Source organism: Haplochromis burtoni, unplaced genomic scaffold, assembly GCF_018398535.1.
Source record: "Haplochromis burtoni strain Fernald_Lab_line unplaced genomic scaffold, NCSU_Asbu1 Contig_55, whole genome shotgun sequence".
Classification (NCBI taxonomy): Eukaryota; Metazoa; Chordata; class Actinopteri; order Cichliformes; family Cichlidae; genus Haplochromis; species Haplochromis burtoni.
The window spans coordinates 2,354,338-2,368,631 of NW_024582416.1; the positions used below are offsets into that span (position 1 = coordinate 2,354,338).

General features: G+C 41.0%; 1 protein-coding gene across 4 annotated transcripts in view; it reads left to right on the plus strand.

Annotated features, from left to right (window-relative positions):
* Positions 1–3,484: 3,484 nt before the first annotated feature.
* The window catches only part of LOC102311770 (apoptosis-stimulating of p53 protein 1), a 32,590-nt gene continuing 21,780 nt past the window's right edge, over positions 3,485–14,294 (plus strand). For 2 of the 4 annotated variants that reach the window (XM_042220774.1, XM_042220775.1), the window contains exon 1: positions 6,612–11,338. In XM_042220774.1, the coding sequence (XP_042076708.1) occupies positions 11,237–11,338 (102 nt within the window). In that variant the 5' untranslated portion in view covers positions 6,612–11,236. The other 2 variants (XM_042220776.1, XM_042220777.1) reach the window with 2 other exon arrangements.

The following is a 14,294-nucleotide window of genomic DNA, read 5'->3' on the forward strand; positions in this document are numbered from 1 at the left end:
AATCCTGCAATTAATAGATTAAAAAGAGATAAATACAGAGCTACATAATTACATGTAATTAAGTTATTTTAAGGTATTAGTAAGAGATCCAAAAATGTTGAATGATCAACATTAACATGAGTATAGATTTTTCCAATTTTGAGATGAAGAGGAGCACATCATCAGCATACAAAAAATATCTTGTTTGCACAGAATCTGTTTGAAGTGCTGTTGTACTATTATGGTTTCTTATGGCCAAAATTGACAAAATTTATAAAGCCCTCTCCAAGTACAAACTCTTCTAAGACCTCAAATGAATAAGGCAACTTTACCAGATCAAAAGCCTTCTCTGCATCCAAGGACATAATAAGCTCCTGTATCTTATTCACTATAGAAAACTTGATAATTGTAAGTAATTTTCTCATGTTTGTAAGAGGTGCTCTGTTTTTAACTAAACCAGTCTGGTCTGATTTAACTAAGAGAGGGAGATAGTTCTCGAATCTTTTAACCAGGATTTTGGGGAAAGTTTTGCCGTCAACATTGCTTAAGCTAGTTGGGCGATAAGAGCCTCACTCGTCAGGGGGTTTATCTTTTTTGGATCTCAGGCTATAAAATTAACTTTGATAAATCAAGAGCAATGCCAGTTGGTTTCATAGTAAAACTTCACATCCATCTGTTTCCCCTTTCTTCTGGACTGACTCTGAATTGACACCTTCTTGAGGCACAATTTGACCATAGTGCAATAAGAAAAAAAAGGAAGGACCTTACAAGATGGATGAATCTGACAGCTTCATGGATGGGTAGAATAACTCTTATAAAGCTGAATATCCTGCCAAGATTACTTTATTCTGTTCAGTTGTTACCACTATATATTTCTAAGATAGCAAAAGAGACTGAAAAAGACTTTTCTAAATTTATTTGGCAAGGGAGAAGACTGTGCAGCTCTCTGCAGAGGTTTATCCTTCCCTAACATTAGACATTATAATTGGGCATGTCATGGCAGGCTCATCCATGAGTGGCTTTACTCTTATCTTAAACTCCTTTTGAGAAATGGGGATGTAATGCCTTTGATTTAGTAGGAGAGCTTACATGTAGAAAATAAACCCAGCTTCAAAACGAAAGACAATCCAATTCTTCCAAACACAGTGATAAGATGGCGAGATATAAACAGACATAAATTGGTAGGAAGGATTTAGTTACCCACATTACACCTCCTCTCAGCAAGAGAGATTTTCTCCCTGCTTGTATTTGGATCCTGGTGCCGAAAAGGTGTCAAACTAACAGCAGACCTGTTTGATGAAAATAACAAACTTATGACCTTTGCCCAGTTTCAAAATACCTTTGGCCTTCCTCAGAAAGATTTTTATGCATATCTTCAAATTTGTCACTATGTGACGTCGCAGGATTCCTGCTCACTTCCAGGCTCCATAGAAAATTATTGTGAAGTTTGCTTTAAATAAAGGTTTTATTTTGGGTTTTTACAACATCCTGCAGAAATAATATAATCACAATGCTGGGGATGTTCTCAGGATGATTTACAGAAAGCCTATGGTGAGGAGATTTGGGAGGTTTAGTGTAAATGATCCCATTCCTTATTTCTAAGTAATAAATAAAGGAATTCAATATAAGATAATACATGGAAAATATGGTGTCCTGTGGTGAATCAAATACATTCCAACAGGTCACCCCCTAGGAATGTGTATTCACTGTTTTTGGGAATGCTCTTATATTTCCAAGTTTTGGAAATATGTAGAGAAAAGATAAGTGGAGTTGTAAAAAGTAAAGTTTGTAAAGATCCTGGGCAATTTTTATTGGGGCTGCCCAGTGATCTATGTGCTGACTAGGGATGGGTATCGTTTAGGTTTTATCCGATACCGGTGCCAAACCGGTACTTTTGAAACGGTGCCGGTGCTTAAACGGTGCTCAAACCGGTGCTTAAAGAATGGAGAACACAAAATTGGTCCAAAAACCTCTCATGTTCAGCTGGTTTTTTTGTAAAAAGATAACAATGTTAGCCTTTTCTGCAGCTATGGGGCATATATGGTATCACTCTTGGCTGGAAGCAGTGCTTAAACAATGGAAAAAACACAAACTTTGTCCAAAAACCTCTCATGTTTAACTGTTTTCCACTTTTTCTTTGGTCATTTTAGCCTTTTTGGCCAGGGTGAAGGGAGTATCTGCCATCAAACAAGAAGACAGCCGCATGTAGCTATGATGATGTTTGCTAGTTCACCTTACATGCATTAATGTAATAACGTGGTTAGCCTACTCAACGTAAATTACACACGAACAACATTAAGCTACTCACGCAGAGAAGAACGGCTGCTGCTGCATCATCATCCGTCATCATTTCTGCTACACTGGCAGGGCTAGGGGCCAGGACTCTCCTCTTCGGGTTTTTGGGGGATGTTGCTAACTCCGGGTCCGATAACAGGCACCACACCCGCAGTAGATGTGCTCGGTGTGAGGTCTCGCAGCAAGCTATCAAATACGGCGCATTTCTCGGCTTTTAAAAAAAACGCTATGCGTCGCCAGGTGTTTCATCGGATTCTTGGTGTTACCTCCTTTGACAGTATCACAGTATCAGCTTAAAGCACTTGTTGCAGGCTGCTGAGTTTGCATATTTTGCTGTGAAGTACAGCCAGACTTTTGACCGCTTCGCCTTGGGCATTTTTAATCTGTAGCTCTGCTCTAAAAGAACGTACGTACCTGGACCCGCCTACTATCCTCGGAAACGTAAAATGATTGGCTAGAATCTAAAGTGTATCACAGCTCAGGAAAAAAAAGCACCGAAATGTGCGCTGCTTTTCGGTCTGGTTACTACCGTTTATGTCAGAACCGGTGCCATCATGGCACCGGATACCGGTACCCATCCCTAGTGCTGACATCCTTAAAGGAGAGCTTACATTCAACTGAAGATATTAATATGTCATAATAATTAATTATGACATATAAGGACAGATAAGTGGATCCCTTTTTTCTTTTTGGGTGCAAAAAAAAGATTTTCTCTCTTTTTTTTACTATATTGTTATTGTTCTTTTTGTGAACACCAATTATGTCGTCAGTATTTGCTGTAAATATTCTCTATTTTGAAAATAAAGTGTTAAAATAATAATAATGATTAGTATGCGGTGTACGGGAAAAGAAAGCAGATTTTCACATCCTGTTCGTTTATCCTTGCGATAAGGCGAACACGCGCGCTTCGGTGGTTAATTAAGGCCAAGGCTCTGTTTCTGTGTGTATCAGTCACATGTCTGCCAGGTCACAGGGCTCAGCACACCCAGGTCCAGTTTTAATATGCTGTTTCAATATCTCTGCACACATTTCTTTTCATTGTTCATTTTTATGCAGAAGTTTCAGCAGCTTTTGGAGCAGAGCTGGACCACAGCAGCAACACAGAAAGTGCTAATGACAAGGTTGGCACACCACACAGACCCCACACATACCACACACACACACACACACACACACACACTCACACACATCACACACACACACACAACACACCCGGCACGCACGCACACATGAGGAACACGACAGGCCACGTTCTGCATCTCCAATTGGCTCAACCTCAACATCCAGGCTTTCATTGTCTCCTGAGATTTTGATTCTGTACAGTCTGTTTTGTATATGTAACTACAAAAAAATATATCATGCAGTTATTTAAGCATGACATATCAGAGGTTTTATTTCTAAAACTGCAGGATTCATACTGATGTGCATGCACCAAAAGAATATTCTGATTTATTAAACTGGGATTGTTTCTGTTCCTCTGAAGCTCCACGTTAGGTTCAGGTTTGTAAAATTTAATCAAAACACCTCTGTTATAAAATTTGAAGATGAGGACTCGGTGAAGAGCTGCAGCACACAAACAAACACCCACAGCTTTGAGACCATCCATGTCAGTTATGACTTCCTTGATTCCAGATAGCACACGGCCTCTTCAGGCCACAGCTTTGGGCTGTCTGTGGTTTAACCTGCAGCCAGTTTGGCATAGCGCCATCATGGCCTGTGGGTTTTGTCATTGTGAGGTTCAGGTTATTTCTCCTGGTTTAGCTTCTGTTTAAGGTTTTGTGTTTTGCGTGGATTTTGCGTTCTTTGAGTTATTAATCTTCTCCCACATCTTCTTCATCGTCATGATTAGTCTCTCGTGTTTTGTATTTAGTTTTACTTCTTTTGTATGTGATTCGTTTTAGCTGTGCCCCATTTCCCACCTGTTTCCTCTTCCATTGATTGCATGTCTGTGTGTTTGTATATAGCCTCAGTTTCCTGTTGTTTTTGTGTGTGTTAATGCCCTGTGTGTGCTCTTTCCAAGATTTTGGAGTGTTATTTTTGTTGACTTAATTGAAGGTTAGTTTTCATTTACTTTGTTTTGTCTGTGAGTCCTGCATTTGGATTCTGCTTACTGCTAGAAACTGTGGCAAGAGCAACAACTGGAAAAGGAGGGAAATCTTGGCCTGTAAAGGTAAAGTATACTAGCACAGAGGTGACAAACATGCAGCCCGGGGGTCAAAAGGTCACCTGGATGTCTTTGCAAGAATGGAAAATGCAGTTTATTCTCATTTGTTTGTTTTTTTAATAAGCTGCACTGCTGCTCTTGGTCATGTCAGCAGTCTTTTGCATACATAGAAATATCTGGAAAGTCAATTCTAGATCTGAAATGGTTAGAACTCAAAATTCAAAGTCAACATGTTTTTGCTTTTGCAGATTCGCTGTGATTTGCAAATGTAATAATACATGCTGCTGAAATTAACTACTCGGGCTGTTTTTGTAAAATGATGAAGAAATGATGTAAGCATTAAAAGACACTTTGGTTATCATGCAGCAGTTTTACAGGTCCGGCCCACTTGAGATCAGATTGAACTGAATGTGACCCATAAACTAAAAGGATATCTGGCAATCTAAAAGGGTTAACCAAGCTTGTTTGTACCGCACATATTGGTGTTTCATGCATGGACCAATAGAGATACACTAAGTGTTTATTGGTGAGCTTTAAAGGTGGATTTGGTTAGTCATACCCTCTGTTTGCAGAAATGTTCCTATAATTTATTTTGATAGCTTTTGGGTTTGACTTTCAAAATAAATGCAAGAAATAATCCCAGTCAGCGAAGGATAAAAGACATCTGGCTCTTTAAACTTTCCTTAATAGCATTTAATTTGAGGAATACAAAATAAACCCCGTAGTCGCAGCGAAGTACTTGTATGAGTGTGTCTTTGTGAGCCAGTATTCCCACACGTACAGCACAATGCATGTGCACGTTTGCGTGTATGTATTTGTCTGTGTGTGTAGTGCAGCGGATTAGCCGGGGGATTAGTGACAGTGATGATTGAACTGTTCTACCAGGAACAACCATGCGAGCACACAAACACAGCACATGCACTATACACGCACACTGTAATTGCTGTTTATAAATTCACAAAGAGAAAAAAAGGGTAATTAGTCTTTTGTCACCAGCCTGAGTCAGTCCTTCAGCTAACCATGTTTTGCTTTGCCAGCGTGCCTTATCCTGTTATCTTGAGGTCATGCAGTAAAAAGAGCAACTGACCTCATGTTTGGTGCTTTTAATTTGTCACTAACAGCTATTTTGAACCATCCAAACCATTGTGTTTCAGCACAAACTGCACATTTGCTTTGTATATCTGGGTTAGGCCTCGGCTAGCCAGTCATAGACTGTTTTTGTGCGTATTGGTGGTGGTCAGTCTGCTGGATGGTCATCCTCTGTGTGTGTGTGTGTGTGGGTCAGTCAGTGAAGGTAGGATTAGCTTGGTCCCATGACATAACCAGGCTAAGAGGATTGCTAGTGAGCCAAACAGCTCCTCCTCCCTCGTCTCGTCTTCCTTTCACCTCACACACTCCTTCACACTCTTAAGGTCTCCGTGTTTCTTCGTCTTCATCCTTGAACATTTGCTTTAAAGCAAAAAGATCTGAGGCACAACAAGACAGAGGGGGTGAGTTTTGGTCCATTTCTTTTTATATGGGTGTGTGTGTGTGTGTGTGTGTGTTTGAAGCTACGTTGATGCGATTTCCACTTTTTTTGACCTTTTCACTTTAGATGAAACAGTAGAATAACTCCACCAAACAGAAGCCAATCTGAAGGTGACTTTGAGCGAGTGAATAATTGTGTATAAGCTTGTTTTCTCCTCCTTAAACTTCTGAGAGATATTCTCTGACTCTGGTTGCACTCACACACATTAGCTGGATACTTTACGAGCAGTTTGTCTATGTGTCAGGGTGGAGCGTTTGGCCGTGTGTCTCTGTGTGTCAGTGAATCAGTGTGGTTTACATCTTGTGAAAACAGGGTGTGGCTTCTTCTTGCTTGACTGTGTTATTTTGTCTGTGTGTGTGTGTGTGTGTGTGCGTGTGTGTATGTGTGTCAGCCTTACTTTGGGATTTGGAAGCGTGTCTCCGAGTTGGGGTGTAGCTGTTGGCGCTGTGTAATCATATCCAAAAGCGCTCACTCACTTACGCACACAAACGCACACCAGATGCTGTTTCTTGCCACAGGATGATGTAAAGATGACAGCGATGTGTGAAAGAGATCGGTGTGTAGTAGTTTTTAGAATTGTTATTCACTAATGAATAGTGATTCATCCTTTAAGTTTTTGACTGCAACAATCCAGGATAAGTGAGTATTCCCTGTTTTCTTTAAAAAGTAGACCAGACTTTGTCATTCTCCGACAAAAAAGGACAAATACACGAGCTCCAAGAGCAGCCTAGTAAAGTCAGTCGAGTAAAGACTAATTTATATTTGATGGTTATATTTTACAGATTGTAGTGACATTTTTTACCTGTATTTGTGGTCCCTGGATGATGATTTTAGTTGTGATATTTTCATCTACGCCACAAGGTTTTCAGTCTATCCATCATTATGTGTGTGCACAGCTACAGAGAAAATCATGTAGAGTTTCATTTATGCCTCAAACTGCTCAGATTTTTTTTAAGTATTTCTGAAGACTTTACCACAACAGATGGATCCACATGTTTGATTTGGCACAGATTTATTGTTATATATTTTAGATGTTGGATGCCATTCTGATGCAGCATTTTCATTTATCTGAATTTGGGACCTGCAATAGAAGATGACTGGCTTGTGAGGCTGGGTTTGTGTCTCCTTCTGGTCTGAAACTGGTAATCTTTTGTGTGTAAGGCATATATATTAGGCCCCAATCACAGGAGTCTAGAGACCAGCCAGTGACGCCTTGACAATCACCAGTCATTAGGAATAAATATGTATTCCCCAACTGGATTTTGGCGCTGGACTTTCCTATCAGTCACTAAGTGAAATTGGTTGCAAAAAGGTTTGTAGTACAGCAATGAAAAGCTCTTTGCAGTTGTTTTGGCCACTAGCAGATTGACCTGTTTGCCCACAGTTTGAAACACAAAAACACGACACATCAAGCAGTAGTGAAACTGTGAAAGGTGTGATGTACCTTTTGAATTGTGTTGATTGTAGCAGAAAGCCACACCTTTCTCTGGAGCTCGGAGAGTAAATGGCGAGCGTTTGGAGACAGGTCATCGTATGGATCAATGTGGATTATGGATCGATTTTACCTGGCCAGCAACCTCCTGTACCCACTCCCTGGTTACCGAATTTCACAGTTTTCCCCAATAATCTTTGGTGGCCTGAAGCCTTAACTACTGCAACACGGAGCCACAAGTCAAAAAACACTGATAGACATTTAATTGTAAACTGAAAGTTTTTGAAGTACTAACTCTGTTTGTTGGTAGCATATAATAGCTATTAGCATACACCAACCTGGTCAGGACCCAGCTAGTTTCTAACAGTATTAGGGAAAGGAGGGCATGGCTGTCTAATGACCAGTCCAGATGGGGCTGGTTGGGAAATGTGTCATATTTTTATGCTCGCATCTCAGGGAAAAAACAAATCAAGAGGATTCCCTCTGACACATTTGGCATGGCTCTGAGTGGTGCATTTTGTTAGCATATACTGTCCTGCTGTTAGCCAATAGTACTGATGCATAATAAATTACAGATGAAATTAAATTTTCATGCTGACATTAACTGCATCAGGGAGCCGTCTGTGTTCTCAAACTGTGCCGCTCTTTGAAGTACTGACGCATACTCTAAATTAGAGATGGTCGCTGTGTTGTTTCACTTTATTCTGTTTAGGAAAAACATGTTAGCATATAGTTTCTCATCTGACTGACACAGTGCTAGTTGCTCAATAAATGAGTAGTTGTTACTACTTAATGCTGGTGTCTTGCAGGCCTTTCCCTTTGCAGCACACCCTCTTACAAACCTCGCCCCTGACCTCAGAGTAACCACGAGGGCCGTCACACACTTTGAGTTAAGGCACAGAATTCAGTTTGCTGATCCTGCTCTGTGTAACTCAACCCCATCCAGCTGCATGTGGGAGCGCTGCTGTGGGATATATTAAGCAGTCAGGTGTGTCTGAGCGCTCTTGACCAAACACACATCAGGGGATGTGTTGATTTAAATTAATATGAAGCCTTTCAAAGTCCAGGGTCAGGGGCGTCTGCGGACTTGAATTGCCTCCTGTGATGCAAGTCCAGGTGCTGCTGTGCCGAAGCTTCCTATACTCTTAAATTAAATGCTGTTAACTGCTTTGCCCAAGGACACAGTCGGGTCACATGATGGACAAGTTCAAAGATGAGCTCTTTCAGTTATAGGATGTTTGCAGCCACCAGGCCACCCTGCTGTGTGGATGTTGGTTACTGAAGCTCTTCTGATAACAGAGCTTTCCCCTTTGGTCCGACCTGGGGCTTCAGGAATGTCTGAAGGCTGTTATTGTAAATTTAGAAAAATATTTTTACTGGAGGTGCACAGCAGATGGGCAGGGGATGGGTTTTATTACTGGAGGGACCTATGATCAGAACAATGTGTGTGTTTGTATGCATAACTTTGAGCACTGTTGAGAAAGGCAGTGTGCACACACTAAGAAGGTCAAATATCTCCATGTGCTTCAGATTATAGGCACAATTGCACCATGAGAAAGTAGTTTACAGCTGAAAAACACACACTGCTCAGGTTGCCAGGGTTGTCTGACACCAAATATTACTATCCAAGCCTCAAAGCCACCCCCTGCTGTCATCAAAGTAGCCCAATTTTGTTTGCCCTAAACTAGGACTTCTCCACCAGTTAGAGCCAACAAAACTGACAACTGAGCAAAGCAGGTGAGCACCCACATGGTTGAGATCAAAACCCAGATCACACACTCTACTGCCATCCAGGCATGTAGATGTTTAATCATTTTTTCAAGAAGGAAACGTGGCACAGCATAAAAAGCACGTCAGAAACTTCAGTCACCTTCAGATCACTGTTTTCCACCTGGACCATGAGTGAGAAAGCAGCTCCTCTGTCTATCAGGAGTCCACGGCACAAATTGCTCTTTTCCAGTCTAGAACCGGTTCCACATGTTCTCACCAAAAATAAAAAGTTGGGTAACTTCAATGAAATGAAAATCAGGACAGATAAGTGGATCCAAACTTCTATTAGTAAATATTTTGTTCTCGTTATTCTGTAAATGTGGGCTGTTTCTGAAAAGACACCAAGACAGAACTGGCTCTGCACTGGCACAGCAAAGTGTTGGTGGAAAAGGGTTTTGACAGCCAAAATGTGGATCCTGGAGCCAAACAAAGCACCAGAACACCTCCATCCAAATATGGATCTTTGAACATCCTAATGTTGCATCTATAACACTGTATCCACAAAAATATTGAAGCTCTTTATTGAAATCTTTGTGTTATGCATTATTAAATGAGTGATGCAAACCTGAAAAGGACTATTCACCTGCTATAAAACATTTAGAACAACAATACAACAATGCAGGCCGCAACAAGAAAACACTTTAAATGTAATTGATGTTTAGTTACAGAAGTAACTAAGTTAAAAGCTCTGGTATCTCCCTTAAACTTACCCAACTTAGAAGAATGCCCTGTGATCCTCTTTCCTCTTAAAGTGGCTGCAGACTGAACTCATTGATGGCACCGGTGCAATAGTTAATGTTCTTGGTGTTTCCATTGCAGTCTGCAGATACTAGCGTCAAGATTTCCATTTCCTTAAAAACCCAAGTAATTTTGCCAACCTTCCCGGAGTCACTCATGGAAAAGAGGTCACGTTTTAGTCAAGTTTGGAAAAACATTGTAAGAATTAAATTATTGGGAGATCTGAGCTTCAGCTATTAAACTGTTAAAAGTAACATTTTTGCTATTTCTTCTTGGATATGTGCAAAATTGTCATATCTAAAATGATTTTAGTGTTGCTCTGGCAACATATCTGTTGGCTGTGATTTCCATTAAAAGCCGGAGGTTGTGAGTGTTTTGATGTCTTTGAGGAATAACTAATGTGTGTTTGTCTGTGTGAAAGATGAAAATGTGTGATGCAGCATCTGAGTCACATGTCACTCTGTGTGTGTGTGTGTGTGTGTGTGTGTGTGTGAATGAAAATATGACGCAGCAGCAGTCAGCTGTTAACTGTATAGTGTGTGCACCATGCATACTACCACAGCCATTGATCATCTTCACCTTTTTTTACACCACACATCTGGAGCAGGAGGCAGAGGTTGATGAGAGCAGCTAGTGCCCCATCAGGCTGTGGTGCAGTGATTTTCCTTCTGAGAGAAAGTAGGAGAAAGAAAAAGGGAGGTGTGAGAGGAGAGAGAGGGAAAGAGAGTGAGAGAGGATGTCGCTGCAGCAAAAAGCCAGCTGCAGAGAAATGACAAGGACTGAGAGAAAGAGAGATGAAAGAATACAGATATGGAGAAAGATTGGGCTTAATAAGCAGAGAGAAAAGTGAAGGAGGAGTGGAGACGAATAGATGAAGAAAAGGTTGAGGTCGAAGAGACTGGAAACTGAGAGCAATAACAGAAAAAAAGGGTGATACTGAAAGAAAACAGAAAACGAGGGCGGCGAGGAGTTCCTTCTCTCGTTTTGCACCTATTTGTGTTTTTTCATGTTTACTGTGGCAGTTGAAAGCGGTGTCACATCGGTGGGATTTGCTCTCTGTAAAAACGTCACATGAGAACGCACTAATAATCGAGAGTTTTTATGAGAGAGAGAGAAAGGAGGAGAAGGGAGGGTGTGTGGGCCGAGCGAGTGAGGGAGAGGAAGAGCGAGTGTCGTAAATCTCAGCACATCACCAGGCGGACGAGAGGGAAAGTTGTGATAAGGATCGCTCTCATTTCCTCCTCTTTAAGCGGTTCTCGTGCGAGCCTCTGGCAACGCTTTTCCATCAGAAAGCATTAAGGTCCGGCGTGTCTCTGAGACGCTTGTGAGGATGGAGTGGAATGAGGTAGATTTGGTGCAGGAATTTACTGTTGAAGGACAATGCAGCAAAATTAAAGTCCGCTCCTGCAGGATCACATGGGACAGCCTGCAGGTAAATACAGCACAGCGGGATGCTGGTAGGAACTGCATGTTAACGTCAGCGGGGGGCTCGCAGCAACACAGTCTGCAGGATGTGTTAGAGTGTCTTAACAGCATGAGCGGCATGACACTGTGGCTAAGTGTCAGGTGAATTTTTAACTTTCCTGTAGCTGGAGTGCATGTTCCCATTTGAATCAGTGGAAAGCTAGAAGCTGAAGCATTTAGAGGACTTCAGTGGCAGGAAATCCCAGGAAAACTGTCTCACACACGGCTTTGACTGACAAGCGATCCTCAGCCTCAGTCCTGCAGACGGAGGTTTTTAAACTGAGGAAGTCAGCAAAACTGCTCAGGGTGTTTACAGAGCAATACGTATCATGTTTGCTTTTCTGAAACCAGCTGCAGTCGAATCTTCAGAGCTTTTTCTAGATGCTTCTAAAATGTATTTGCGATGGCTCCAAAATGTGAAAAGTGCTGATGCATTGCAGGGTTCTAGTTTAGTATATTTTCAAATAACACACACATGTACTCCTGTGCGAACACTCGTGATACAAAAGCAATAGAAAGAAAACAATTACTTTTCTTGCTTAAAGGTAAAATAGGAGCAGGCTCGGCTGTGATGGAGAGCAGAGGCAGAAAAAAGATGACAATATAATTTAATGAATAACGTGAAAAATGGAACAAAAATCATACACGGCAGGAAAAATTTTACTAAAACATATTCAAATGAACAGCTCTAAAAGGTCCTCAGTGCTGGCAGTAGTAGGATTGTTATGCATGTAGCATGAGAAAGAATGCTGGCAACTCATCCAGGTGACTGTACGGGCATTAAGCTGCAACTGGGAACGAGTCCATCATCATGCATGACTTTGAAACTGACTGCTGGTCACTAGTGGGCATTTTAGGCTCTGGTTGCCTTGGTAAGCCACTAATGTATTTACCATGAGGTCATATGTCAATCAGTGGCATCCTGCACTCTGTGGAAGTTGAGAGAATTTATCTCAGGTCCTGCCACATTATGTCACTAGGTGCCTGAAATCTATATATGGTCTCTGGACGGCTTTATATCAGAGTAAAAATGAAGTGTATACTCACTTTAGGTGATCAGAGCTGTGCCTGAGCATGTTTGACCCCCAAAGTCAGACCATCCATCCGTTCTGCCCTGTCTGACTTTAACAGGTGGGTCCGAGAGGACATGTTGTGCATGTTGTAACTATGTAGAACTTCAACATTTTGGCACCAGCAACAGCATTTCTGAAGTTTAACTGAAAATCGCCTTGTTAACAAATTCATAAATCAATAAGGCAACGAGAAAGGCCGATGTGAAACGACACCAATTAAAGCATAAATACATAAACTCATGAACCTCATGATGCTCTGCAAAAGCACTTTTCTTCATGATAAAAACGCAGAGCGTGCACTAAAAGAACGAGGAACTGATAGGAGAGAGAGAAAGGAGCAGTGGTTTCAGCAGTGGACAGAAAAGACTGAAGCATGCTGTTGCGCAGTTTTAGTTTAGTCTGTGTGGAGGGGAGGCTATCAGGCTCAGGCATGGCACAAGACAAGTGTGCCTAGTCTGACTGCATCCTTCATCAACCACGTATGGTTACTGCATGTAAGCATAAAAACTCCTTTTTGCTGCTTGTCTGACGCCCCACCCTGTAGTTCCATCTATGCATTATATACATTTTAAAGGGATATCAGACTGAAAGGGCTTAAAAAATATAAAAAATCTTAAAGTGTCTTATGCTGATTGGCTCTGATATTACTCTTGAGATATGAGAAAACAATGCAATTATTGTTGCACATCAAAGTGAGGAACCACAGGATCCCAAAAGTCAGCAATTAGCTAATGATATGTGGCGACACTGCCTGGAAAACCTTGTGTATTGTGCATAATGTCACTGTCTAAAACATGATGTATTGCAGTGGAATACACTATGTGTGCATTATGTTTTATGTAGATTTACGTAACTCGGTCCACGGTCTATAGCACAGTGTGGCTGTCAGGGCTATTAATCACCAATACTGATATTTAGCATAGCACTAGTGCTGCCAGAGTTAGAGCTTCCAGTAGTTAAATTGATGATGATTTTAATTTGTTTCACTGATTTCATAACTTGTGTCATAACCCAAGGGCGCTGTTCTGGGTAATGGAGTTATTCATCAGCGCCTCCCTTAGTCATGGCACATCTAAGTCTCCACTTAGACATCAATATTTTTTCACACATTTAACAAAATTTGCAGTGGCCTCCGTCCTCTTCGACCCTAATTTAACGTTTGGAAACTATTTCTGTCTTATCACTGGGAAAAAAAATCATTTTTACTTGAACTACTCAACCCTTACTCCAAGTCCCATTAAATGCCAGTAACAACAGACTCTTCTGTCTCCAGTTTCTGTGTCTGATAATCGGAGCAGTCCCCAAATTCAGGCCACTGAAGTACTGCCAATAATCATTTCAAGTCAAACAGACACCAATGTAGCTCTCACAGAGAAGACTGTAGATTATTTAGATAAAAAGACTGATTTGGGATTTTTTTTTTTCTTTGGGGGCCTTCAAAAAAACAAAAAACGTCCATGGTTTCAAGCAGACATCTGGCAAAAACCTGCAATGATCAGAACTCAGAACTCACATAAGTAAAAATGATTTTAGTGCACTGAACATAGATGAACTGACCCTTTAAAACTGTGTATCCAAAGACTGAGTATAAAGAAGGAAGTAGCCACTGTAATGTCAGCCAATTACATTGTAATGGCTGGTTTCTGAAGCATTTTGGCCATTACCATTTCAGCTTTTTGAAACCAGATGACACAAGTGAAAACACATGACAAAGAAACCGAAGGACATTGCATACTCAAGGTCTCAGGGTCACTAATAAGGACCATAATTTATAAAATAAACATCATGTTTTATTACATTGGACTTGAAACTAGTGATTGAGCCCATAAACTCAAGAGAAAAGGGTTTACT